Source organism: Arvicola amphibius, chromosome 12 (genome assembly GCF_903992535.2).
Source record: "Arvicola amphibius chromosome 12, mArvAmp1.2, whole genome shotgun sequence".
Lineage (NCBI taxonomy): Eukaryota > Metazoa > Chordata > Mammalia > Rodentia > Cricetidae > Arvicola > Arvicola amphibius.
Genome location: NC_052058.2, coordinates 88,034,904 through 88,061,666, shown reverse-complemented (window position 1 = coordinate 88,061,666; position 26,763 = coordinate 88,034,904). Strand labels below are relative to the sequence as shown.

At 51.4% G+C, this 26,763-nt stretch overlaps 1 protein-coding gene across 1 annotated transcript; it reads right to left on the bottom strand.

Moving 5' to 3' along the window:
• On the bottom strand, nt 1-26,763 carry Mfsd4a (major facilitator superfamily domain containing 4A). Its single transcript, XM_038349834.1, has 10 exons — nt 26,512-26,763; nt 18,125-18,323; nt 16,923-17,183; nt 13,281-13,446; nt 12,787-12,902; nt 11,683-11,856; nt 6,651-6,798; nt 3,638-3,708; nt 2,212-2,332; nt 1-700 (listed from the first exon to the last, which is right to left on the bottom strand). Exons 1-10 carry the CDS (start codon nt 26,739-26,741, stop codon nt 645-647), a joined length of 1,542 nt encoding a protein of 513 aa, XP_038205762.1. The 5' UTR covers nt 26,742-26,763; the 3' UTR covers nt 1-644.

The following is a 26,763-nucleotide window of genomic DNA, read 5'->3' as shown; positions in this document are numbered from 1 at the left end:
AGTATTACCTTCGTTTAGCTGCAAATTAATTTACTTAGAAATCATGGCTGCACGACTAGCTCTCAAAATGAAAATTTAACAGTCGGCTTCTTTAAAGCTGGTCTGAGTTAGCCCCGTGTGCCGCTGACCTAGGGTCTCAAAACAAGATTCAGCATTTCCTTTGCTGTCTTAGGACACAAGTGACCTCCTGGTTTCTGCAGGAGTAATGCGAGGGACTTTGGATCATGGGTAAATCCTTTTCAACATGCCAGAGGGTTTTGATTAATTTAAAATATATCTAAATATATCTACACCTAGCAATGATTAAGTTTTATGATTTCGGCATTTTTGTCAAACCTCAACTAAAAGTGATCTCAAACCCAGAGTGTAGCCCATGCACAGGGTGATGGAACGGGGAGATGTGAGCGCTGTCTTTTGCCCTCCCATCTGGTTACTGTGGGCTGTAAGTCTGAACCAGAGGAGAAGACACTCAAGTGCCAGGCAGGTGCTTGATTTGTCCAGGCAACACTCAGGGAACAGGACCCAACTTCTTGGCTAAGTGTGAAGGGAAAAGATAAAAAGTGAGGTGGCAGGAGAGACCTCCTCTGTGACCCTTGGCCTCCTGTGTCAGTTTGGTCACCCTGTCGCTCAGGAGGCTGAGGTCTTCACCTCTGGTAGCTCTCAGGGTTCTCCACGCCAAGGGGTTTGTCTTGGATAAGGACTACGAAAGAAAACATAAACAGCACAGGTAGCAGATGTGGGTGGCCCCAGCTTGCTCCGCAACAGCTCACTCTAGAGAGTGAACTAGGTTTTTGCTTCTCTGCTGTTCTGGGGCTCTGTAGCACACACACGGTGGGAAGTCAGACCAAGTTCTGGTGAAGTGCTGATTGGGGCAGCTAGCCAAGACTATAGCCTGGGGCTGAGGGAGACACAGGGGCTGTCAGTCGCTGGATATTTGACAGAATGGCGTGCCTCTTTTTCCTTCTTCCTTCCTCCTCCTCTCGTTCTTCACCTTCTTCTGCACAGTCTGTATTGGGATATTTGTGTGTGTGTGTGTGTGTGTGTGTGTGTGTGTGTGTGTGTGTGTTGGGGGAGCATGTGTTTGTGTGGAGGTCAGAGGCCTGCTTACAGGAGTCAGTCCTCTCCTTCCACCTTGGGGGTCCCAGGACTGAACTCAGAAGTGTCAGTCCTGGTGGCCGGCACCCTCATCTTGCCGAGCCATCCTCATTACACGTGCACTGAAGCACTGTATAAGACTGGCCTAGACAGTAGCCACTACTTCACATATCAGAGGTTGTTCTGGGGGTTGGGCAGTTCTCTCTCCTGCTGGGCCTCTATAGTTCCGGGGGCTAGGGTGTCTTCTCTCCTGTTGGACCTGTATAGTTAATTTTGTTGGTTTTTGTCTTGTTTTGTTTTGTTGAGACAGTCCCATCTGACCTGGAACTCACTCTGTAGACCAGGCTGGCCTTGAACTCACAGAGAACCACCTGCTTCTGCCTCCCAAGTGCTGGGATTAAAGGCGTGTGCCACCATGCCTGGCTGCAGAGTGGACATGGCTACTTAGCAAGAGAGGGCAGTAGTTCTTCAGGGGTGTGTGTGTGTGTTGTATGTATTCTGCTTTCACAGAAAGAACGCTGGTTCTGCTTGGGCACCTTCTGCTAAGAACAGCACAATGCATGGCTGACGTCCCTGGGCAAGGGACATACAGAGTTACAAAAATAGCCTTCGTACTACCCTGGCCTGGGGTCTTCAGGAGGGAGACTATTCTTAGGAGTGTCTCTATCCCAAGGGAACTCTTCCCTGCCATTTGGCCAAAATGATTTCTTTTTGAAGAAGCAATTTGGACAAGAGTCAAAACCTCAAACTGCAAGGAAGTAGCCAGTTAGGCCACTGGGCCAAGCTCCAGCCAGGGAGGCAAGCTCTGTCCTCTCCTGCTCTCGACTTTTGGCCCCAGGATCCACTGTGAAAGGAACTGCAGGAAGACAGGTTCATGGTCCATGCCCCTCTGCTAACAGGGAAGCCGTGAGTAAGCCTGTTCTACTCTCGGCTGCCTTCAGACTCCAGCGTGAACAATCAAGGAAAGCAGGAAGAGGGGAAAGGGCAGCGGTAGGAAAATAAACACTTCCTTGCACTTCACTTGGGTCTGAACTGCTCTTCTGACTGTGAAAATCACATTCTTTCCCCACCCCCACTGTTTCCCCCCCTCTGCGCAGAAACAAATTTTCTCCTTACCTGATGAGAGTTCAGGGTGTATCCTGTGGAAAAACAGGAGCGAGATGTAGAAGATAAAAGCCAGGCAGCCAAAGATCACCCCACAGACCAGGAAACTGTAACTGCCCTGGGCCTGGAAGATCTGCCAGAGAGGAACAGAAGAGTGGCCATTAAATTCCCACGTGACTGTGCACTGGAAATAAAATGACTGCCTTGGGCCCTGGTAGGCTTCTCAGTCAAGTTGGGGCCATCCTACCAGACGCAAGAATGTAGGGGAAATCTTCCCAAGGTTACAGGTCTGGTGAAGACATAAGTCCTGCTCTAAAGCCAGGGTTGGACCTGTCTATACCCCATATACTCTTTCAGTTCCATCTTCTAGAACTTTCTGAAAAACTCCATATGATAACTGAAATTCCAAACACATGAGATGTTTCTATACCCATAGGTCTAACTGAAACTTTGCTGAAGGGGTGTGTGTGGGGGAGGTCAGGGATCTTTTATTTTTTTATTATGGAAATTTAGAACATGTCAAAGTAGCAAATAGAGCTTTCCTAGGCCACCAACTTAAGAAACCACACCGCGCGAGTTCAGCATGGTGGTGCACGCCTTTAATGCCAGAGGCAGGTGGATCTCTGTGAGTTCAAGGCCAGCCTTGTCTACCTAGCAAGTTCCAGGTCTACACAGAGAAACTGTCTCAAATTTTAAAAAAGAAAAAAGAAGAAAGAAACCACATCAAATCAGACCCCAGACATGGCATTTTAATGCAGAGAACAACAAAATTAATTCTTCGCCTTTGTCAGGATGGAGGGAAGAGAAAGGAGGCCCCAGGAGCTGGTGGGAATTTTGGAGGGCATACAGCCTAGATACACACCCCTGCTGGCTGTTACTAAGAGCCAACTGACCTAGGGAAAGCTGCTCTGTTTATTTGTGTTTTGGGGTCCTATGCTGCAAAAAGCCTGGCCTCTCTGTATGATAGTCAAGGAAAGCAGTGTTGATTTTAACATTTAATTTCCTGGGAAACAAATGTAACTTGGGTGTGTTGAAGGAAAGTTAGGGCAGGCTCTGGTCGTGAGCGGGGGTCCTGGTTAGCAGGGCCACAGACTGGGAGACATGGACCTGGGCAGATGGATAAAGAACACTGCCAGACTCAGGGCACACCATCTGGACTCTGAGGGCCAACAGCATTCTCATGGGGCCCCCTGGCCTCAGGCCCAGACAGCCGTGTTTGCTTTGGATTCGTGCATTCGGTCATTAAGGTCTCTGCATCCCACATCCAGAGGCCTGGCTTTTGAGTCTGGCTGGCGTGGAAATGGAAACAGTTAGCTCCAGCCTGGTGGGATTCAGGAAGTGAGAGCTTGGACTTAGAGGCGGTTGGCCAAATCTTCTCATCTACTTGGAGGAGTGCTCCCCAACCACTGTCCTCCCACCCCAAGAGGATCCCACTTACCAAACCAACCAGCATCTGCAGGACCATCTCGCCAATTCCTGCCCCGGTCACCAGCACTGTAGTTGCACAGCCTAGCCAAACGGGAAGGGGAGGTTGGGTGAGAGCAAGCCAAGGATGCAGAAGTGAAGCTATCTGAATCCAGAGCATCCTGGGACGCCTCCGGAAGGTCTAAGAGAGGACTGTGGGTTAAGACATCTAGGGCTCTGATCTGTGACTACTTCAGGATTGTCTCCTTCCGGTTATTCATATGTCTCTTTCTTGTTCTCAAACCTTCAATCGTTCATAGTTTTGTAGCCTGGCATTCAGGACTCTTCTCAGCCTGACCACTGTCTGCCCTTCCAGAGAGATCAAGACCTTCAGAGCATAAGCGTAGTGTCAGAACCTGAAGTCCAAGGCCAGTTATAACAGCCCTCACCAGGTGCCCTTCGACAAGTTGCGTGGCTTCTCTAGAATGCTGGTCCAGGACAGACACTTGAAGCCAGGTCCCCCTACTTCAGGACAAGTCTAAATGCTTTATGTGGTTTGTAAAGCAGTCTCTCACACTTTCTGTCTCCCAAGCCACCCTTCAACCAGGATAAACTGACGTCATCACCTGTGTTGCGGCCTCTCTCGGATGCGGCCCTTTACTGACCCGTGGAAGATTCCTCTCCCTCCGCCAGCTCATGTGTTGTGCCTGAGTTTAGATTTCCTTTAAGTACATCTTCCACAGTCCCTATGCGTAGGATGGCAGCTTCTTCTCTAGCCCTCAGTGCCCTGTTCCTCGCACATTCTGACCCCACTAGCTGATGGTCTTTCTTGGCTACCAGACACTATTCTAGGAGGCTGACTGCCTCTCTGGTTCCCTGACACATACCAGAGCTCATCAGTGGCACCGTGGCCAGTGATGACATATCTCCTGAGGGCTCTACCTTCTTCCAGCTCTTTCTCCCTCAAGTCAATCCCTGTCCTGCTTGTGCCTGCACATCCTTCCTCTGCTCCGTGCAGGGCAGCTCACATCCTGTCAGATTTCTAAACTGCATGCTGCTCACTCCCTTCTCTGAATTCCAAGGGCTCCCCACTGTTGTGTGTGTTCTTTTGAGTCACCCGGGGACCCTTCTGCACACCAGCAATAGTGTCATAAATGTGCAACTAGGGAGCCCTGTGAGCTGTCAGTGATGCCAATCAACCAAGAGCTTTCCATTTTCTACCATGCAGCTCATTCCTATGGGATCAGCATCTGTCTTTGGGTTGTTTTCATGGTGCTGGGGAGCAAACCCAGGGCTTCCACATGCAAGGCAAGTGCTCTGCCATTGAGGTTCAACCAGCCCAGCAGAGGAAGGAGGCTGCTGCTGCTTCGTCCCTCCTCCTCCTCCTCTTCCTCTTCTTCCTTCTTCCTCCTCTTCCTCCTCCCTCCTCTTCCCTCTTCCTCCTCCTTTTTTGAGATCAGGTCTTACTATGTAGCACTGACTGGCCTAGAACTTACGTAGATCTGCCAGCTTTTGTTTCCCAAGTGTTAGAATTACAGGTGTGAGCCACCATATAACAGAGAAGCCACCATACGACAGACAAGAAAACTGAGGCTCATGAGAAGAAAGAAATGAGGTCTCTGGAGGCCATTGACCTGAAAATACAGAGGTGGGACCGATGCTTGCGTCTGCAACGTCCCTAAAGCCTAGACTTTCTGTTGTCCCTTTCTGGGACTATGTTGGAGAGGACACAGCCTAGGTACAGAAGCTGTGAGATGGGCTGCACAGCAGGGATGGGCCTGAGTCAGCGGGCCACAAAGAGGGTGGGCATTCCTCTCTGTGAAGAGCAGAGATACTTCCTGGAAGGGCACAGGGTAGGGGAGTTGATGGAGGCGGTCCAGATCGAGAGTGGTTATGGCCAAAGCATGATGGGTCAAAGTGACTGCTGTGTCATCAAGGAACTCCAAGTCCTTAGTGTGGCTAGAATGCAGGTCTGTCACTCAGAGGGCCCCCTATGGCAGCACAGAGAGTGGCCTTGTGACATTCCCATACCTAGATGCTCTCAGAGCAGGCCACCTCCTGCTCTGTGGCATCCCACTCAGAGGAGCCTGGGCTCTGGTTGTAGATTAGAACTCCAGGGAATCCCAGTGCTGAGCCAGTGGGTCAGAGGGGGACAAGACTGAGGGGCAACAAGCAAGTCCAGACTTACAAAGGCAGAGGAGGTGACCAGAAAGGGCAGCACTATTAATATTAAATATGCCAAGCAAGTAAATGATGAGACAGGCTGAATTAAGTGTGGACCGTGGGACATGACAGGCAGATGGGGCTGAGTGTCATCCAGCAGAGCCTCTTACTCCATACTGACACATCAGTGAATCTCTCAAAACTGACATTGGATGTTGTTCCATCACTTAATTGATTCTCCTGAGTTAGAGTCTGAGAACTTTGGTCTCCCAGGGAATTGCCCTTCCTGCTGCCAGGATAAGCTGAGGGAAGGGACTGTGTCTCCTGGGCATGTCCTCTGTTCTTCATGATGTCCGCGGTAGCACACAGGTGTGTTCCCATCTGGCTGATGCTGTTTCTGCCTTCAGTTCCATCAAGGCCAAGGCTGCTTCTGAATCACCATTCAAAAGAATTGTTCCTGATTTGAGATGTGTTCCAGCCATGTGTTGAACCCCACTTAGAGGATCCAGAAGCCAGAAACTCAAAGACACTTGATTCTTCAACTCATCCTATCCCATGAATTGTTTTTCTTCTAAGTTAAACACAGCCATGACACTATGACAGCCAATATGTCAGCTGACCCATATTGTTTACGAGGAAGAGGAGAGAGATGGACGAGGAAGCCACAAGACTTCCCTGTGGCCTACAAGGACACACACAGGACACACAGAAAGCCACGGACAGGACACCTGTGACCAAGCATGCCTGCTCTCACAGGCCAGGGGACGTTTTAATTTTCCCAGTAAAAGAAAGTCCAGGCCTAGAATACCACAGCAAGCTGGGAGCAGGAGAGGAGGTGGCCACCAGCTGCAGAGAACATGCTTCTGTGTTCCTCCGCCACTCACCTTTGTACTGGAGGATGTCCTCAGTGTAGGCCAGCATACTGGGGAAGGTGCTACTCAGAAACAGCCCCAGGCTTGCGGTCCCCACGAACAGGAAGATGATATTGTAGGAGAAAATAAGCAGCAACAGGAATGTCACCACCACTCCCACCTGTCACAGCAGAGGCAGAGGCAGAGGCAGTTTAGAGAGGGCACAAGGCCCCTTGGAGAAAGGCAGGAGCATCCTCGCTGGCCCCAGGAGAATGGTGTAGCCCACGCGCCACCCTGTGGTCTAATTCATACCTGCAACGTCGCTAGTGCAGGGTCCAGGAAGGACTGCAACCTGGGCAATCACGCGCTCCCACCCCCAGCATACAGTGAACACAGGGACTAAGCACTGCTGGTCCCCAGGGTATGAATCTATGAATCTGGGTCATCAATATTCCCCTTCCTGATGGTGGAGGGGGGTAACGCCCCATTCTTCTATGAAGCATCGTTTCTTGTCTCCTGACACCTGAGTTCTAGGGTCCAGAGTGAGGAAGCTGGCTTATTAGCCAGCAGTATGGGTGGTGGACATTGGGTCCCCACCCTCTGGAAATCCAACACAAGCACCCAGGAGGATCAATAGCGGTGGCAACCAGCTTGGTGCCTCCTAGATTTCTCTTAAATCCCATGGCTGGAGATGAGAAATGGATAGCTCAGATTGCATGCTCAGACATCTTTGTGGCTCAGCCAAGTCTCTGCCCTACAGGCAGAGTTTCACGAAAATAACCCAGTTTCTATGCTTTTTAAAAATGTTTTTTATGTAAGTGTTGAGTGATTTCTATGCGAAACCCAACTAGGAAGAAAGCAGAGCAGCACAAGGCTGGGAGTCCAAAGCCCCAGGAGCGGGTCCACGCTGGGTGCCTCCCAGTGTGGAACCCTGAAGTGGCAGTCCCCGTGAACCCTGTACTCTTCATCTTTACACCAGATGCTAGCAAGGGGATGGCAAGGCTGGTGGTGAAATGATTTAAGACCGGAAGTGTTGACCTTCCAACAAATGTTCGATTACTCTAGGATTTCTGTGTGGTTTCCCTACCCTGAAGGCTGGGAGACAAACCCATGACTTGGTACCCACTTGGCAAGTACTGCACCCCCGAGCTACAGCCCCAGCTCTGCGCTCTAAAGAAACTCCATGTTTTTGTTTTTGTTTTTGTTTTTTGCCAAGTCCTAGCTTTGATGGGAAAACATCCCTGGATTGGGGGCTGTACATGAAGATCAGCATTAGAGAACTCAGTCTGAGTGCTCAAGGCCCTGGGTTTGATCCTCAGCACCACAAAACAAATCGTGTCCTAGGATGTGCCTGTATGTCTCTTTCTAGGAGAATAAATACACAGAGCTAAAATTCATGCAAAAAAAAAAATCACAGCCAGACTCGGACCCATTCCTCCACTCGCAGATGAAGGACTGGACAGGCTGAGAGGAAGGGACCTTCACAGAGACACAGCAGACCTTGGGGGAGAAAGGAGGCAAATGACCCCAGCACATGAACCCCATTAGCTCTGCCTCAAGATCTCTCAGAAGTGAGATGTTCTAGAATCACCCTCCCCCTTCCTCCCCGAGGAAAAGCCATCAGGAAATAGAGGCTAAAGATGAACATGTCCCTTCACCTTGGAGAGGCAACTTCAAGGCCTCTTTCATGTGGTAAAAACACAAAGGCAGCAGGCTATGGCGGTGCACACCTATAATCCCAGGGTTTAGGAGTCTGAGGCAAGAGGATTATGAATTAGAAGCAGCCTGGACTACACAGTAAGACCTTGTCTCAAACAAACCAAACAAAACCAGAAAAGCAGGCACTGGAGCGATTACTCAGCAGTTAAAGAGCACTGGCTATTCTTTCCGAGGACCTGGGTTTGAGTCCCAGGACCTACATGATGACTCACAGGCAGCTGTAACTCCAGTTCCAGGGAGTCTGATGTTCCCTGCCCCTGCCTCTGTGGGCACCAGGCAGGCAAGAGACACACAGACATATATTCAGGCAAAGCACCCATACACAACACCCTGGAACCCTCATAAAGGTGGAAAGAGAAAACTAGTTCTTCTGAGTTGTCCTGTGGCCTCCACACACATACCATGGTCCAGGTATACCTCCTGACATCTCTCTCTCTCTCTCTCTCTCTCTCTCTCTCTCTCTCTCTCTCTCTCTCACACACACACACACACACACCTACTACTACTAAATTAAGTTAAAAGAGCAGAAGTTGCTGGGCAGCAGTGGCGCACGCCTTCAATCGCAGCACTCAAGAGGCAGGCAAACCTTTGTGAGTTCGAGACCAGCCTGGTCTACAAGAGCTAGCTCCAGGACAGGCTCCAAAGCTACAGAGAAACCCTGTCTCAAAAAAGAAAAAAAAAAGCAGAAGTCACAGGTATATCTATGGTTCCAAATATAACACATTTCTTTGGCACAATGAACCCATAGCTCTGTTTATTCTTTCTTCCTCTCTGCTCAGTTCCTGGGCATGACCAGAATTCGACTGTGGGGTCTCCATTCACATCCCATTTGCTGCAGTCACAAGGTTCAAATGTCTCCATGCTAGGGACACTTACTATCCTTACAACCATGATGTTGGTCCAGAAAAGCCAGACACACGTAGGAAACTGCTCCACAGACACAGCCATCCCCTGGACCACTGACAGTGTGATCCCCACTGAACTCGGAGTTTCCACTACCTGTCTGTCTCTGCCCAGCAGCTAACTGAAAACCCTATTCATTCTCTGCTGTCCACCAGTCCTGTTTAGGTGTTGGCTGTAGGGACTGATATAGCTCAGCAGTCTAGCACATCCTTAGCACATTCCCCCTCCCCCCTGAAAAATAAAAGACTCCACACCACCTGTAACTCAGAAACAAAGCAGGCATTGTTCGGAGTCTGCTGAACTTTGGAGGCGCTGAACAAGAGGTGCTGAAACCGTCCTGACCCCTGGTGGCCCAACACTTGGAACTCATGAAGCCGTGAAAGTCTCTGACTAGTGCCAAGCGCCTTTTTGTGCAGCTGCACCTAACTGTGAGAAGCTGCTTTGTTTGTCAAGGTGCTGAAGCCTTTGAGGCTGGGCGCATCAACCTGGTGACTAGGAGATAGAGGATTGGTGGGCTGCGGGAAACCCCCAGCGTGGTCAGCTGCTACTGTGTACTGGTTAAAGACTAGCGCAGAGTCACCTCAAGATGCCATCAAAGATGACTTTACGCACAGGAAATGAGCAAAGGAAATACTTAGCTCTGAGGGGGGGGGAGCACTTCCGTGTAGTCATTTGGATTTTAGAAGACCCACAAGTACAGGCTGGGTCTTTAGGGTATTTTTGTAGCTTGAACTTACAGGCGGTAGGACCCTGACCCCATGGGAACTCCCTAGGTCACTGGAGGCACGTCGTTGGAAGGGACTGTGGCAATCCTACCCTTCCCTTCTGCCCCTTTCCCTGGCTTATGACACTAACAATATGCCCAGCCCTACTCCAGCACCCCATAGACTAGATCATAGATTAGAACACCCCAAAGTGAGAGCCAGACTGACCCCTTTCTCTTTTTTTTGGGGGGGGGTTTCAAGACAGGGTTTCCCTGTAGTTTCTAGAGCCTGTCCTGGAACTAGCTCTTGTAGACCAGGCTGGCCTTGAACTCAGAGATCCGCCTGCCTCTGCCTCCCGAGTGCTGGGATTAAAGGCGTGCGCCACCACTGCCCGGCTAACCCCTTTCTCTTTATAGTTACTGTATGCATGTCACTGTAGTGATGGAGGCCCCATCCACATGGTCGCTGTAGCCCCCTCTTTGAATCCTGTTTTCTTCCTCCTTCACACAGAAAAGTCCTGAACACCCTGCCCCATGAAACGTCCGAGAACCTTTCTGCCTAGTTCTGCCCTCTCTCAACTATTCTGCAGGAGTGAACAACCTCTCCTTGACTATGGTCAGAAGCATTTTAATTGCTGCTTGTTTATTCATAGGTGAGTTCTCTCTGTTACCCAGGCTGACCTTGAACTTAACCCTTCTGTCACCTCCCAAGTGCTGAGACTGTAGGGACGCACCACCACCACACTAACTGGGAAGTCTTTCTTTGTTTCTTCATTTTCTTTCTTTCTTTCTTTCATTTTTTAATCTTATGTGTATGGGTGTTTTGCTTGACTATATGTCTGTGCACCAATTGTGTGCAATGCCAGAGGAGGACACAAGAGGGCGTCAAATCCCCTGGAACAGGATTTACAGAGCGTTGTTAGTCATCCTATGGGTACTAGAAATCAAACCTGGGTCCTGGAAGGGCAGCCAGTACCCTTAACTACCCAGTCATCACTCCAGCTTAGGAAGTGCTTTCTTTCAGTGAATTTCCTAGAAAAGCCGTGAGTTCCCAATCCCTGGAGGTTTTAAAACAGAGGCTGGCAGGGATGTCGCAGAAGTGATCCCAGGCTCAGGGGAAGTTTGACAGAGATGTACCCTAAGGGTTCTGTAATCTGGAGTCCTTTGTCATAGATGGTGACATGGACGTACATCAGGACACAAACCTTTATCTATTGCTTGGCCCAGACCCTGTTCCCAGCCAAGCTAGTTCCTTTGCCTGGCTACATGCTAGTCTGGCCATCCAAGACTCTCCTGGAGAGCTGCCAAAGGCAAATCCTAAATCAGGCCAGAAGCATTGACTCCAAAGTCTTGCTCCACCGGCGAGAGGGCTCCGAACAGCTGGGCACAGTGAGAAGTGCAGGAGGACCAAGGCTGAGACCTACATCCCTCAAAATCCCGGCAGATATCAGCTAGGGGCCACTTTCCACGCCATAGTAATTACCCACTGTCTCTTCTGTTGAAGTGTTTAAGGACATAAAGTCAGAGGCCCAGGCAGGGGAAGGAACTCTGCCAAGGATACACAGCAGGTTCCTCTTTCTTGATCTCCACCCTCTTGCCGGCATCTCCCCTCCTCCATTTCTACCTCCTTACTGTTCCAGCAGAATACAGTCCTGAACAGATGTCTCGGGCAGTGGTAAGGGCAGGAATAAACAAAGTCTGTGTTCCTAAGAAGGGAAAGGCAGCTGCTTGGCCACTTACCACGTTGATGAACACCATGGTGGCTGGCCTCATCCTTGAGGAGACAGGGATGGAGATGAGCCGGCCCAGGGTGATGAAGCCCCAGAAGAGGCTGGGGAGGTAACCAGCCGTCTTGTGTCCGACAGACAGTGGCTTCTCCACAGCATAGCTATACACAAAGGCGGAATAAGCACCCTGTGTGGAGAGGGGAGAGAGCAAGCCTCACTGGGCACGCCAGTGCCTCAGCTGGGACAGGCTGGGGAGGGCGGGCAGAGGCCATCTGGTCTTGTCCCAAGTGGTTCAACCCAAGATGCCCTGGGAGCTAAGATCATGTGGTACACTCACACCTAAGCTGAAGATGGAAATGGTGCCACATAGGGCACCTGAGATGTCACTAGGTCCCTATGGACAGGCCTGGCTAGAAGAAAAAGGGCTTAACCTCCTGCTTTACAAATGAAAGAAAGAGAGGAGAGGGGTCCACATTCACTCTAGAGCGGTCTGCTGCAGGCTGGGGCTTGTGAATAGGAATGTCCCTCCTACAGCAGTCAATCATTCAGCCCATCAAGACGTCCCTAACCTAGAAGACTTCTGGAAAGGGCACTAAATAGAGTTAACAGAGTCACCCACTGGATGGACAGATGGGCTGGAGTGTGGCTTGTTTATGACATTAGTCTGTGAAGCCCCATTGATAGCACACCGGAGTTTATATAGTGTGGCCTCTCACAGGGCAACAGGGCTGTGAGCTGTCAAAACTGTGGGTCACAATCAGGCATGGTGCTCTTAGGAGAAGGACGAAGAGTGCAAAGCCAGCCTAGGCTACATTCCATCAAAACAGAGCAAAGCAACTAAAACTGAAAAATCTTGGGCCACATAGAATTGGAAATAAAATAAACAAAACACCAGACAGGCCCCTTTCTAGAATTCACCAATAACACTGATTGGTGGGAACAGAACAGACTCCTGGTTCTCACGGGCTGTGACCACTGTAGGAGATAGGCAGGACACGGGTTCATTGCTCTGTAGGCGAAGTTCTGCGGACCCCCTGTGCTTTTCTCTTCTTGCCAGTCCAGACTGGGTACCAGGGTAGAGGCCTCTCAGCAGAGCATGCTTCGGAGGAAGGCTCACCATCATCCCATCCGTCATGAAGAGGACCAGAGCAGCTGTGATGTGGATGGCAAAGAAAGAGCACGGGGCACCCCGGAAGTTCGTCCTCTGACAGCAGCTGAACAGGTCCTCCTGCCCTGAAGGAGGCACAGAAGAGCGGGGAAGTCAACCCTTGCTACCTCCCCTCTGCTTGCCTACTTAGGGGAATCGGCAGGGACTGCTTGCCAACTCTACCTCCCCGGCTTTCAGGTACCTGTGAGGAGCAGCCACTATTCTTTGCCCACTCCTGGTAGAACTCAGGCTCCCTAGCTCCCCTAAGGTAACCCGGGAGAGAGTTGAGAGGATGGAGACAATCTGCCCTTTCCATTCTTCCTGCCAGGTAGCTCCATCTCTTACTTACCTTATAAGAACTGCCAGGGCCAAAGATTGTTCCTGATCCCTAGCCCTGCAGTCCAGGTTCATCTTCTGGGTGTGGGGTTTCTAGGGCAGCCAGAATAGATTACAAGAGCCCGCACCTGAGTGTGACTGAAACCTGGGGGCCAGTGAGGAGGTGTCGTCCTTCTCAGCAGGCCGGGTCTCCAGTGCCAGCTCATCTGCAGACAGGAGCAGTGGCTTCCGCTGGGGACAGGTCAGCAGGCGCTCCTTGGAGAGCAGGAACAGAACAGCCAGGGGCACTGGGAGCTGAGGGCAATAGAGGGGGCAGGAGGGTCTGGCTTGCTACATGTGGTCCATGCGGCAGGCTCACAGTCCAAGGTGCCCACCTCACCAAAGAGCCTTTGCCAGCCCACGAGGCAGGCATCTGCGTACCATCTAGGCTTGGTGTGAGCACTGCTGGCCTTGGCCACACCTATTTCTCACAGGAGATAGGGAAGCCTTTCAAAGCCTGGACTTACAAGGGTCCTGACTACTTAGGCCAGGTGCCGGGTGACTGGCTACTAACACCCTTACTCCCTATACTGCTACAGCACTGTGCCTCGCTTCTGTGTGTCACAGCCAGATAAAATGTGACAGGGGGGTGGCAGTCTGGAAAGAGCACTTGCTGTTCTTGCAGAGGGCTTAGATTTAGTTCCCAGTACCCACACGGCAGCTCACAACTGTACATAACTCTAGTTCCCGAGGATCTGACACTGTTCTCTGGCCTTCGTAGTCACTAAACGCACCCGACATACACTGACATGCAGGCAAAATACTCATATACATCATGTCGTTTTTGAAGGTGTGATTAGGGGGCAGAGGATGCAGCTCTGTCTACCAAGCATGAGGCCCCTGGGTTCTATCCTGGTACAATCAAGGGGTGAGGAAAACGTGCTGAAAAGATTTGTTATCACATTTTCCAGATGGGACAAACGAGGCTCAAAGTTATTATGCAGCCACATACTGTTAGGACTAGAGGAGACCTGAGGGGTCGACTAGACACAGAGAGTGCAGGGTTCCCCCACACGGCCAGCACTGGTTTTCGGATTCCAGCCTACATGCATGTTCCTACCTCTGGGCTGCTGGAGTGATGCTGTATCCTTGGAGGGTACTGAGCTCTGTTAGGAGCTAGATGACTAAGCTAGAAAACACAGGCATGGGAAAGTGTCTGTTTCCCCTCCCCCTGCCCAGCTCTCTGCTCTCCACACGGAGCCATTTAGTCCCAAAGGTGCTCCCTAACCCAGCAGGAAACTCCTCCTACTTCTGAGGTTGCCTGGAGAAGCGGCCACTGCCTCCCACAGGTGTTCCTGCTCAGGCCAAATCACCTTCACTACCAGGAAACTTTATGAAATCTAACTGCTGTTCTTCCTGGTTTGGCTGTAAAGATGCTCACACCAGTCTGAAGACAAAAAGCCACCCAACCCCACACTGACACCTCCCTACGGTGCTCTTGAGAGCCTATTTCAACACTCAAAAGGCAATCAAGGTCACAGTTAGGTGTGTTGACACACACCTGGAGTCTCTGCTACTCAAATGGCAGGAGCTGAAGATCAGCCCAGGGCACCCCAAGTGTAACCCCAACTCACAATTTACAACAACGGGGTCAAGTTCAAACAGCCCTTGGAGGTTATAAAGCCACACACGGAGACCTGCATAGCAAGAGACCTGTGTCTCTGTGCTGGGGAGACTCAGCCCTCCCTCCAGCAACTGGGGAAGCAGGAAGCAGGCATGGAGGCCTCACCAGCAGAAAGCCTGACAGAAAGCCAAAGGGAAGCAGCTGAACCCCAGGCCTGGCACTTGGGAGGCCTAAGGAGGTGGGTGAAGGGAACAGCTTCACAACAGATTAGCTGGCAGGAACATACCTCGCTTTTACAGGAATCCCATTCGGGGACACCAGTGCCACCCTGAAGACCAGCCAGTGCCAGGCAGGTGTGTGTGTGTGTGTGTGTGTGTGTGTGAGCATAAGGAAGCCAGTCCATCTACTGCTGTAATTCCTTCGGCCGCGGGCTATTTATGTTCACACACACAAATAGGGAAATTCCCGGAAATCTTGTAGCAAGCAACCTCGCCAGTTTGCACCTCTGTGGGGAGAACAGACCCTGGGCCTATGCAGGGCTTCCTGCATGCAGAGTCATAGCAGGGATCCTTCCCTAAGCAGGGATGCAGGTTCAAAGCTGCCTTGATCCAAAATGGTGGCCACGGATATAAAAGGGACAGGAGAGAGAAAAAGTGGTACTTTGCTGAGGGCATCACTGACTTTCCAGCCCAGGAAAAGGAGCAGACTAGGCCTCTCTCAGTTCCCTATCAGGACCTCGGGCCAGTGAGGTGTGACACCCCTCTTGCATGCCCAGCACTGATATGGTTGGGGCTTAGGGCCCTTTCGGTCCTTTATGCAGGCATTCCTCTGAAGCAGCACAGTAGCCAACGGCCTCTGGAGGACGGGGAAGGCCTACGGCAGAGAGGCCCTGGGCCAAAGTGAGGAGGCTCACACAGGGACTCTCTCCCACAGCCAGGCTATTGGCCACCTGGAAAATCTTCACTTCCAGTCCATGATGGGCCCAAACCAGGAGGCCTGGTCATTAAGACGGCTTGAGCGGTCACGCCCAAGCCTGGTGGGTGGGGGACCAACAATCTCCCCTGGGTTCACAGGGGATCCTCTTGAGGTGCAGAGCACCGGAGGGTTCTAGGTGGAAGCCAGAATCACCACTGACTTGGCCACATGCATGAAAGGGGGCCTGAGTGGCTAAGCTGGTTGGGATTAGTGGTCTCTGTGCTGTTTAGTGTCTTGTTAATGACCCAAACTGGAGTCCCATGGAAACAGGGAACATAAATTGAGAGAATGCCCCATCAGATTGGCCCGAGGTCATGTCTGTGAAGCATTTTCTTGATTTATGCTTGATGTGGGTGGTGTTGCCCCTAAGCAGGTAGTCCTGGGTTGCTTTAAAAAAGCAAGCTGCGGGGAGTGGGGAACTGGGTAGATGATGGCTCAGCCCTTGAGAGCACTGGCTGCTCTTTCAGAGAACCCCGGTTCAATTCCTAGCACCCACATAGCAGCTTACACATGTCTGTAACTCGAGTTCCAGGGGTTCTGACACCCTCACACAGACATACATGCAGGTGAAACACCACAGAACATAAAATAAAAATAAATTATTTTTAAAAAACAAGCTGAATAAGCCATGGGGAGCAAGGCAGCAAGCAGTGTTCCTCCATGGCTTCTGCCTCAGTTCCTGCCTCCAGGTTCCTGCCCTGGCTTCCCTCCATCGTGGACTATAAAGCATAAGCCAAAATAAACCCTTTTCCCCTTTAGCTGCTTATGGTCACAGAACAACCAAACGAGGACAGTCTCTCTGTCGTTTCTACCACAGGAAGCAGGAACTCAAGGCGCAAGGCCCAGGAGATCCCCATCAGTGATGAAGGACCCCAGAGAAGAAGCCACTATCTGCCATGGCCTCTTGGTTATGGAGGAACAGAAACGATTTTTCCACAGGCCTCAGAGAACTTGGAAGCTGATCCTGATTTTCACTGTGTAAACATAGCCAGAGCCTTCCTTTCTTGAGAACTGCCAACACAAAGTCACAGTGAGGGACTTTGGAGATGATCCCTACAGGTCACTTCTCCTGACTGCGCACCACGGGGCCCTGGCATGTTTCTTGGGTCTGAAGATTCTGTGCCGGGAAGCTGGACTGGGAGGCCTGCATCGTCCCCCAGCTCCTTACCCTACCTGCCCCAGGGACACTTACGTTGATGAGAGCCATGATCCAGAAGGCATAGGATACGTGGTTCTCGGTCGAATCCTTTGGGGGTGGCCTAGGGATCGTCTGGTTTGACCAAGGCTGGGTTGCTGCATGATGCTGGCCCAGGACCGGGGATGCATGGAACAGGTGGCTTCTGGAGGTGGCATTGGCCGTGCTATTAGCAGGAAAGCAGTTGGCCTCTGACAGGAAGGGATCAGCAATCAGGGGGCTCAGCAGAGCACCAAAGCCCACGAAGAAATGGAGGACCTGGGTGGGGGTGGGTACCACTCAGCCTGCTTCAGGACTTGCTTTCAGAGGGTGCAACCTCCCCTCACCTTTACCTGGAGTCCCAGCCAGGGTCCCCCTGCCTGGCCCGAGAGTTGGGAGGAAGACTTAGGAAGCAGGAGAGAGAAGGAAGAATGTCGAGAAAAGCCCCCTTGCCCCACACTCCATACCTGGGGTAACTGGTGTGGCAGGAGTCAACCCTTCCTCCCCCTCTCCCTTCCCCAACTCTGTTGGCATTGGTGCTGCACCTGTTACAGAAATCAGTTTCACCAGCTTGATTGGACTAAGACACACCTGGGGCACTAGGAAAGCACCCCTCTGGGGATGTCTGTGAAGGCATTTCCAGGGAGGCTTAACTAATGAGGGAAGACCCACCCCAAATATGGGTGACCCCATTCCATCAGCTGGGGGCTAAGGCTGAGTCACAAAAGGAAAAGGAGACAGCCAAAACCTGGCATTCCCCTCTCTGTTCCCTGGTTGGTGCCAAGGACTGAGCCACTCCTGACCACACCGTTCCCCCATCGTGGACTGTATCCCCCTAAACTGTGAGCCAAAATTAACTCGCTTCCCTTAGCTTGCTTCCTTGGGTACTTGGTAACAGCCACAAATGCTGGATGACTGGAAGGAAAGAGGAAAGGAGCAGAGAGATGTGAGAACGGACAGCGAGCCCTGAGCCCTCAGTAACACTGCCCTTCCTCGTTAGAGAACTTTAGTTAACATCGGGATTCCTAAGAGAGGCCAACAAGGCAGGCAGAGATCACCCCTGGAGAGAGGGAGAAAGCCAAACCCAGGTATTAGGTTACTGATGGTGTGTGGCCCAGCTAGTAAGAGATCAGGACAGGCTGAGCCACCACCATCCCTGGGGACGGCCTGGGAGCTCCCTATGCTCTGCCCACTACCCAGCCTCCCCCTGAGCAGCTCACCTGAAGGAAGAAGGCTGAGTCCTTCTGGTATATCCTCACCAGCTGCATGTTGGCCACGGTGTCGATGCAGCCCATGGCGAGGCCCGCCAGCGCTATGACCGAGGCCAATACCTTCACATCATGGCAGAAGGGGATGACAGCAAATACCAGGGAGATGGTCAGGGTAGAGGTGAAGAGGGCCCATAACGACTGGGCCAGGCTGGGCAGGGGAGAGCTGGAGTCAGCAGAGGAGCCCAGAGCCTCCCTGGAAGGCCCCTGCTCCTAGCCATTGCTCTGCCCAGTGGGAAGGGAACTGCTCACAAGCTGTGGACTGCAGGCAGGTGGGTAAGCACGTCCTAGGTGCAGCAATAGCCTCTGATGGCTGCCATGAGGACGCCTGGTGTCGTACTGGTGCTCACTAAGCCCAGCTACCGCGTTATGTTGCTAAAACCTTAAATTATCCACTTTAAGCAATTCTGTGAGACAATATTCCTGTCCCTCCCAGGGAGGCTCCTTTGAGCATCTTCAAGGGATATCTACAGATAAGGGTTGGGGATCCGGGATGAGCCTGAGCCTGGAAGTCCTCAGCTGGGCAAGAGTAGGGCCAGGTAAGCTACGTGTACCCTTCACACAGAAATTGACAAGAGCTGTCTTTCCAGACAGAGCCAAGCTGCGAGGAGCAAAGTTACAGCACAGAATCTGGTTAATTCAGTACGCCTCTTCAAGGACAGAGGTCAGGGGCTATCCCTACAGAGACCAGTCTGAGCAGTTCCCGGTTCAGACAGACATCAGAACATGCGGAGGGCTATCCCCATGAGAGATGGATGTTAAAATCCTTTTGGCAGGAAGTTCTACCTTATAACCAAGTGCCTAGTGACAGGATCAGGCTTCTGTGTTTAGGACCACTCTATAGGCTAATAGGCTGGGTTGGGGGAAGAGCTTGGGCAACAAGAAGGTTCTGGAGGCTGTGGAAGCATGTCCTCAGATTATGAAAAGGGAGAGGGGTGATTCCAGAACACTGGAAGAGCAGAGGGGACCCCCAGAGGCGGAGCAGACTGTCTTATGCCAGCACTCGACTCTGGTCCCCTGGGCACTCAGCCACCTCATCTCCTTGCATCCGATTAAAGCCTTTATCAGAGGAGTTCTGTTGATAGCAGCGGTTCATTATTTTGTTATTTTCTCATTTCCAGGCTGATCTGCTGAGGAGATTACTGTTCATGACCCATGTCTGTTCCCACTCAGAACCTGGGGGTAGACTGCTTCAAGGCCCGACTGAAGAGGGTAGAGGGAAGGTGGCTGCAATGTGGCTGCAGTTTTGCAGCTGTCCCTTGGTCCCTGCTCTGACAGTCCCCAGCCCTCACCACCCAGCTATCTTAATCTGGTGCTTGCTTGTGTTCCTGCTTCCTGCCCCGTGACACCACATCTCACTCTTCCTCCGGACCCAGTTCAGAGGGGATGTCGGTACACCCAAGGCTTGACGAAAATGGCAGACCTTAACTTTCCACCCTCTCTCTCCTCCCACACCTCCTTTCCTTGTCTAAGACAGGCAGGCAACCTCTTGCAGACCAACTTCAGGAATAGCAAGGTCACTTCTATGTACCTTCACCAACCCGTTACCCCAACCTCACACACAGGCCAAGTACAAATACTCTGAGGAATTAACTCATTATGTATGGCAGCTCTCCTAGCACTCTGAGGTAGAAGGAGGAAGACAGAGAGTTCTGCACAGCCTGGGCTACACAGCGAGACCATTTATCAAAAATGCAAAAGAAACCAAACAATTGGATGAGACCTGGGCAAGTGGCCACACTGTGTGTCTAGTGTGTGTCTATCAGGTGTCCTGGGGTACGGCTTGTGTGGAAGTGGTCCAGTACAGCCCTCAGGCTTCTCGCAAAACCCTGAGGGCATGGAATCTAAGACCAATGAGCTGTGACAGAAGAACCCACGGGGAGGTAGGCAAGGGAAGGAAGGGTAAGGCCTGGTGTTGCCACGTGTGCAAAAGCCACTGACATTCATCCACAGTGGTACACGTGAGCTGAGCATACTGGGAGGTGGACCTCATGCTTGTGCCCATTTGACTCATGAGTGAACCCAGGCTAGGAGGAAGCAGACATGGAAAATCCCTTCCCTCTGTCTCCTGCCAGGACTTGGGCTGTGGTTGGAGTCTAAGCTGACTACCAGAGTCTGGAAGGCTGACCCCACATTTGTCCTGAGAGTAGAACCAGCGGTTCACTCTTGCAGGTGTTGCAGGGCTTTGTGCAGACATTCCAGAAATCCTTCAGAATGGAACGTGGCTCCCGGGGCCAGGCTAAAGTATATGCACTGCCGATTTTAAATCCCTTTCAGGAAGGTGGGTAACTGGAGATTACAGAGTAGTAACGTTAAAAAGATTTTTGACATCAAAGATGCAGCGGACTGTGTGGTGAAAACACTTGGTTCAAGGCTCACCTCTGATACTGCCCAAAGTGTGACCGTGGCAAGTTACTACCTCTCCCCTCTTGAACCTCGGTTTCCTCCCTTCTAACCGAGGATAGCCAAGTGCACCATCTTAAGGCCTCATGCGGTTCCCTCTCCAGTTCTCATCCAGTTCTCCTTGCAGCGCTGGACCCAGGATATGTGCCAGCTCTAGGCGCCTTCCCACCTTTCTCATGAGTGATCCTCGTAGGCTGATCCAGGAGTGCCCCAGCAGCCCACCTCCTGGCCACACAGTGTGTTCCAGTGAGAGCAGCTCAGCTAGCACCTAGGGACCTTCTCACCTTACAGACCAGGAAGCCGAGGTCTAGATGGGAAGACAGTAGTGTGGAACGGAGCCCAGGGGCTTGACGCCCAACTGAGGCCAACATCCAGAAGAGCACCATTGGCCTGCCCTCCACTGGAACTCAGACATGAATGTTAAATGAATCTCTTTCCTCCAGGGCCTAAGAAACATATGCCAGAAAGCCTGATAAATGGTCAAGTTACTTATTAATGACTTCACAGGAAGCCGTAAATGGGAGTGGAGAGAAGGAGGGGCCCTGGCATCCTCCTTCAAGTTGGCTGTGATTACGGAGGCATTGCCTGCTGGGCCACTTTGGCTCTGTGACCTTGAGTGAGCTGCTCTAACCCCTCTCAGCACTGGTTGTCAGGTACACATGTGACCACCTTGGTGTGTCCCTGCCTTGGGCACCTGGTGCCCTGAAAAGACTGCATGGCTTTTTACTGGCAGAGCCCTCTCCTGCTCTCTGTCTGCAGCTGGGAAAGAACTCTGTTGAGGCCTAATTCCACACTGCTGGAATCACCCCAGGGTCTGGGATACCATTGCTCTCCCTCTCTGTGGCAAGATGCTCGGGACCTCACCTTTCCCGGTTCTCTTTCTATAGAAGACTCAGGGAAGGGATGGGGACAGATTTGGTGGAAGTCCCAGGAGAAGCCTCACCTACCTACCTTGAGGGACAGAAAGTCTTTCTAGGATCTAGGATCAGTTGGCAATTTTCTCTCAAGCCAGGCTGGTGGGGGCAAGAAGGGCTCCCTATACCTCAGTCACCTCAAGCCTCCATATGGATGTTCCTGGCCCATGTTGGGGAGGCAGGACTGCCCTGTTTGACCCAGGCTGTTGCTGCACCCTGCCCCAGTGTCTCTCTGGGTGCTGAACATTTGCGAAGTGCCTTAGAGCCAAACTTTAGGTCTGTCTGCCTAGACACCTCTCCCCCAGTTCCTGACATACCTGACCTGTTTCTCAACAGGCAGTTCTTTCTTTCTTTCTTTTTTTTTTCTTTTTTGGTTTTTCAAGACAGGGTTTCTTTGTGAAAGAGTCCTGGTTGTCCTGGAACTCTTGCTGCAGACCAGGCTGGCCTTGAACTCACAGAGATTCATCTGGCTCTACCTCGTGAGTGCTGGGATTAAAGGCACGCACCATCACTGCCCGGATAAGAGCCAGTTCTTAATGTCACCTCCCCAAAGTGGTCTGCCCTGGGCACCTAGCTAGAGTAGCCCACAGCTCCGTCACCCTCTCTCCCTGTTCTATTTCCACTATCACACACTGCCTTCCAGAAGGGACATTTAGGAAGAGCAGGGACCTTGTCTGGTGCCCTCAGCCCTGAAATAGAGCGTGGCTCAAGGAGCATTTGTTGATGAATGAATTAACTCATGGGATGAGTTCTGAGATGCTTTAATTAAAACTATAGAAACCATATATGGTTTCTATACTATAAAATTCACCTATTTAAGTATATAACTCAATGTTTGTTTTTATTCATATCGTGAATAGTGAACCATTACCATAGTTTAAGTTTTGAGGTTTGCTTATTGTCTTTGTAAGACAGGGTCTCACTATATAGCTAAGGTTTTCCTAGAACTCACAATCCTCCTGCCTCAGCATCCCCACCCCCACCCTGTTTAAATCCGCCCCCACCCCCAGACTCCAAGTGCTGGGAGTATCTTAAATTTAAAAACATTTCTGTCATCTCAGAGAGAAATCCTCCATCCATCAGCAGTGACCCCTGTGTTTCTCCAAACCATCTCCAGCCTCAGGTGACTTCCTACCTCTTTCTATGAGGCTTTCTGTCACTCCGTGCTGGACAGCCCATGTGAACGGTCTTATTCCCTGTGTGGTCTTTCCTGACTGGCCATTTCAGGACTAGAACTTTGGCTGCACCAGACACCCTTGTAAGGACGGCCCCATAGGCTTGCCTGCCCCTTTGTTTATGCATCGTTTCATTTACCTAACCGCCTACTTGTGAAAATCTGGTTTATTTCCACTTATTTATGATGAGTAATGTTATTGTGCACATCCAGGTACACATTTTGGTGTGGGCAAATGTTTTCCCTTCTCTTGAGCGTAGACTGAGGAACAGAACTGTCGGGTTCATGCTAACTCCATGCTGAAGCTTTGCTCTTGTCTTATTTTGATTGAGACAAGTTCTCAGGGAGTCTAGGCTGGCCTCAAAGCCCTTATGTAGTGAAGGACAGCTATGAATCTCCATCCTCCTATCTCCGTCTCCACGGACTGAGACTATAGGCTTACACCCCTATGCCTGGCTTTCAGATGTTTTTACACAAGAACATTTCTGGTGTTGAACCCCCAGTAAGACCCGGGCACATGGTGGACAAGCTGTTGAAGGGACAAACAGAGGCTTCTGGAAGTGAGGTCAGTTAGAGCCCAGCCCAGAGAGGGGAACTGGAGGTGTTGCGTTCCGGGTCTGCAAGGGGCCAGTGACTTGAGATGCAAGTGGCCTTGGAGTTGGCTATGAGGAAGGTGTGAAGACTCAGTTTGCTATAAGGGTTTGCAGGAGGGATTTTTAGCTGGGTCTAGGCAGCAGGAGACTTGAAGATAAGAGGGACTTAGATTTAAAAAGATAGATAAGGAAGGTGTCAATTGGCATGTGTAGCTATCCAGCCCTCTGACCACTTAGTGCAGGGGAGAAGCCAAGGGGAGATTGGGAGATGCTGGCGATCTTAGATTGTCAATCTACTGATGTCCTGAGATAAAGGGGTTTTCCAGCTGACGGATGGTTAGACAGGTCCCACAAAACCCCAGTCTTTTGTTTAAATACCCCTTACCAGTCCTGTCAATCGCATGCCTCCTCAGCCTGCCAGCCACGTGGCTTTCTATGCCTCTTCTCTAGATTTCCTCTTTGCGCTAAACAAGATTTTCCTAGGGAGGCTCCAGTTCAGGTTCCAGTGGCTGCTCCTCCTCTGCTGGCCCTGCAGATGGCCTTCTTTAAAGGCCAAGCTCTTTGTCTCTGCTAAGAGTAGGGGAGGAAGGCTGGTGTTGCCCTGAGGTGCCACTCCAACGCTTGCCCTACAGAGGCATCTAGAAGGCTCCATGTGGCCCAGGGCCCTCAGATTAGGCAGGGCATAGGACCTAAGCAGAACCCTAAAGCAAAGCATCTGTGTGTCACTTCCCCCCACACCCTCTCTTCAGCTGGCCCCTGAGATTGGTTAAGGCAATCCCCCATTCAGAGTGCCAGCCTGGCGCACTGACTGGTAATCACTTAAGCTGAAAAGCACTTCCTTGCAGGGACATTAGCATTTCAACAGACGGGGAGGTTGTGCTCCCCACTTTAGAGGCCACGTCAGGATTGGCTAGGCTTCTGTTCACTTCGGTGGGGGGTGGGAATGGGGAGACTGCTCAGACTTAGCCAGGTGGGGGCCATCATTGCAGACACTCAGAATCTCCCCTTCTTCCCCACCAGAACCCTGCTTTGCTCTGTATCAAAGAAAACAGTTCTTGGTGACATTTGGTCTTGAAGCTGTGAGGGCCAACCCTGAGAGCCCTGCCTGGCTCTGGAAGAGCCCAGAGGTCCACACTGCCTTCCCAGGGACTGTTGGACCTCAAGAAAACTCAGTTCATGAAGACCGACAGGATATCTATGCGTCTCCATCTCCTGCATAGACCTTAGCTACAGAGCTGTCACAACAGAGCGGGAACCCCTTCCAAGGCACCTAGGACTGCGGACAAACGCCCACATGCAAACCCTGGAACTGTGCAATGTGGGACAAAGTCCCCCTTCCCTCTTTCCTTCCTTCCTTTCTTTCTTTCTTTCTTTCTTTCTTTCTTTCTTTCTTTCCTTTTCCTTTTTTGTTTTGTTTTAGTTGCTTGAGACAAGGTCTTGCTATGTAGCCCAGGCTGGCCTTCAACTCAAGGTTTTCCCGACTCAGCCTCCGGAGAGCTGGGATTACCACACCTAAATGAATTTCATAACCACTCTATGCCTCTGCTTCCTCGTGTATAAAACAGAGACAATATTATTACTTTGCAGGGCTGTAGTAAAAATTAAATGGGTTGATACAAGAACTAAGAATAGCCCTGGCACAGGCCTTTTGCACAATGGTTTAGTAACTATTGTTGACATGGCCGTGGTTTCCTGCTGCAGGGCTCTCTCTGACGCCTATTCCAAGCCCTGGTGGATAAGGAACTTAGAGACAGGGGCAAAATCAGGGAGAGATGGCCCAGTTGGGTGTGTATGTCTTCCCATTTCAGAAAAGCAGGCTTGCCAGCCTGCTGCTTAGAATGATCCTCCTTCACCCTCCTGTTTGCACTACATGTGTTCCTAAAACATCCTAGGAAGGAGAGTTTCTCCAGTTCATATCCGTGAGGGTCAGGAGTGAGGCCCAGAAGCAGGGAGCTTGCCTGACACACGCCCAGCACCCCCACACAACAACAGACCCCCCTCCTCTGACAGTCAGAGATATTCCCTCTTTCTCTTCATTAATTTTCTAGGTTGAACAAGTCTTTAAAATTCCTGTATATCTGATCCTATCCCAAACCCACAAAAAAAAATTCAAAAAGCAACAACAAAAAAAAACCAAAACAAAATAAAACAACAACAACAAAAACCACTGATAGGTACAAGACTTGCTTAGGAAAATTCTTGCATTTGCAAGAGAATATGGAGGAAATGAAAACCATCACTTTCCAATTACTGAGGTATGGCAGGCTCTGGATTGCTTCGACTGGGGTCCACTTTATGTTGACATCTGTACTACATCTTCCTATCGCTGCACACACAGCTGGAGGATTAAGCACTTAGAGCCCTCGGGCCCAGAATGGCCCCTACACCCGGTTTTTTAAATTACTTCTTTTGCGATAGACCTCCCAACGGTGGTTTTACGATCCAGGTGGAATGAGGAGGACCACATAGCAGCCTCAGCTCTAGGTCTCTCTCTGCTCCTGGCTGAACAGAGACGGAAGGCTGCTGCCCTTCTGGAAGAGGGGCTCCTATAAGTTAGCCAGGACAATAACACTCTGCGCGGCACCCAAAGGGTGTCATTCCGAGTGCCAGAGAGAGAAATCAGAGCTCTGTCCTGGCAGAGGCCAGGGAGGAGTAACAAGGTAGAGGGGTACAGAAGGGGACCCTGGGCACCAGAGATAGAGGATGGATGAGAAGCTTTATATTTCTCTATCTGGCCCTCACAAGGACTCAACCTCCGCAGGCCAGCGCTGCAACCGTGTCCTGGCTCCCTCAGGAGACCCCAGGGGCCTCACCACCTGCGCCAATTGATGCGGAGCTACTATTAGTAGAGCCAACAATGGGTGCCTGTTCAAACCCACAGGCCAGTCATGTCACCGAGAACTGCTCCCTGAACTGGCACCACCAACTGTCTTCCCATCTCAGTGCCAATTCCACCTCCAGTGCTGGGGCTACAAAACCTCGAGAGGAGCCGCGAAATAAGGGTCCTACGCATCTCTGCACATTCCATCACTTCTTGGCTGGTGGGCATGGAGAGCAGGGGCAGAACGGTTTTAAGCTCTTTCAGGGGTGAGTGAAGGCAAATACATTGCCCAGAAGTCACCTTCAGTCCCGGGAGAGTTTTCCGGGAGAGCTTGTGGTGGGGGAGGGAGGCAGCCCCTGGGCTAAGATCCAGCCCAGCAGGGCAGGTGGTCGCAGCTGCGGGGTTGTGGAGGGGCGCGCGGGCGCGACACTCACGTCCTCTTGAAGACGCCCCCGAGGGCGCTGCCCAGCAGGAGGCAGAGCTGCTGCGAGAAGAAGACCCAGGAGATCTGGGGCAGCGAGCTGTGCGTTTGGCAGCGGAGGTCCAGCAGCGTGGGCCCCAGGAAGGCGATGCACAGGCCGAAGCTGAAGAAGACGCTCCAGTAGGTGAGCGTGGGCTGCAGGTTGCGGCGGAGCAACCCCGACACCCGGCCGTCGCAGCCCATGACTCGGCCGGCTGCTCGCAGC

Coding starts and splice junctions, on each gene's coding strand:
- Mfsd4a (XM_038349834.1), bottom strand. CDS start 26,741: ATGGGCTGCGACGGCCGGGTGTCGGGGTTGCTCCGCCGCAACCTGCAG. Junction 17,184..18,124: donor ACTCAGCCTTCTTCCTTCAG/GTGAGCTGCTCA, acceptor ACCCCCACCCAG/GTCCTCCATTTCTTCGTGGG. Junction 3,709..6,650: donor GGACATCCTCCAGTACAAAG/GTGAGTGGCGGA, acceptor CCGTTTGGCTAG/GCTGTGCAACTACAGTGCTG.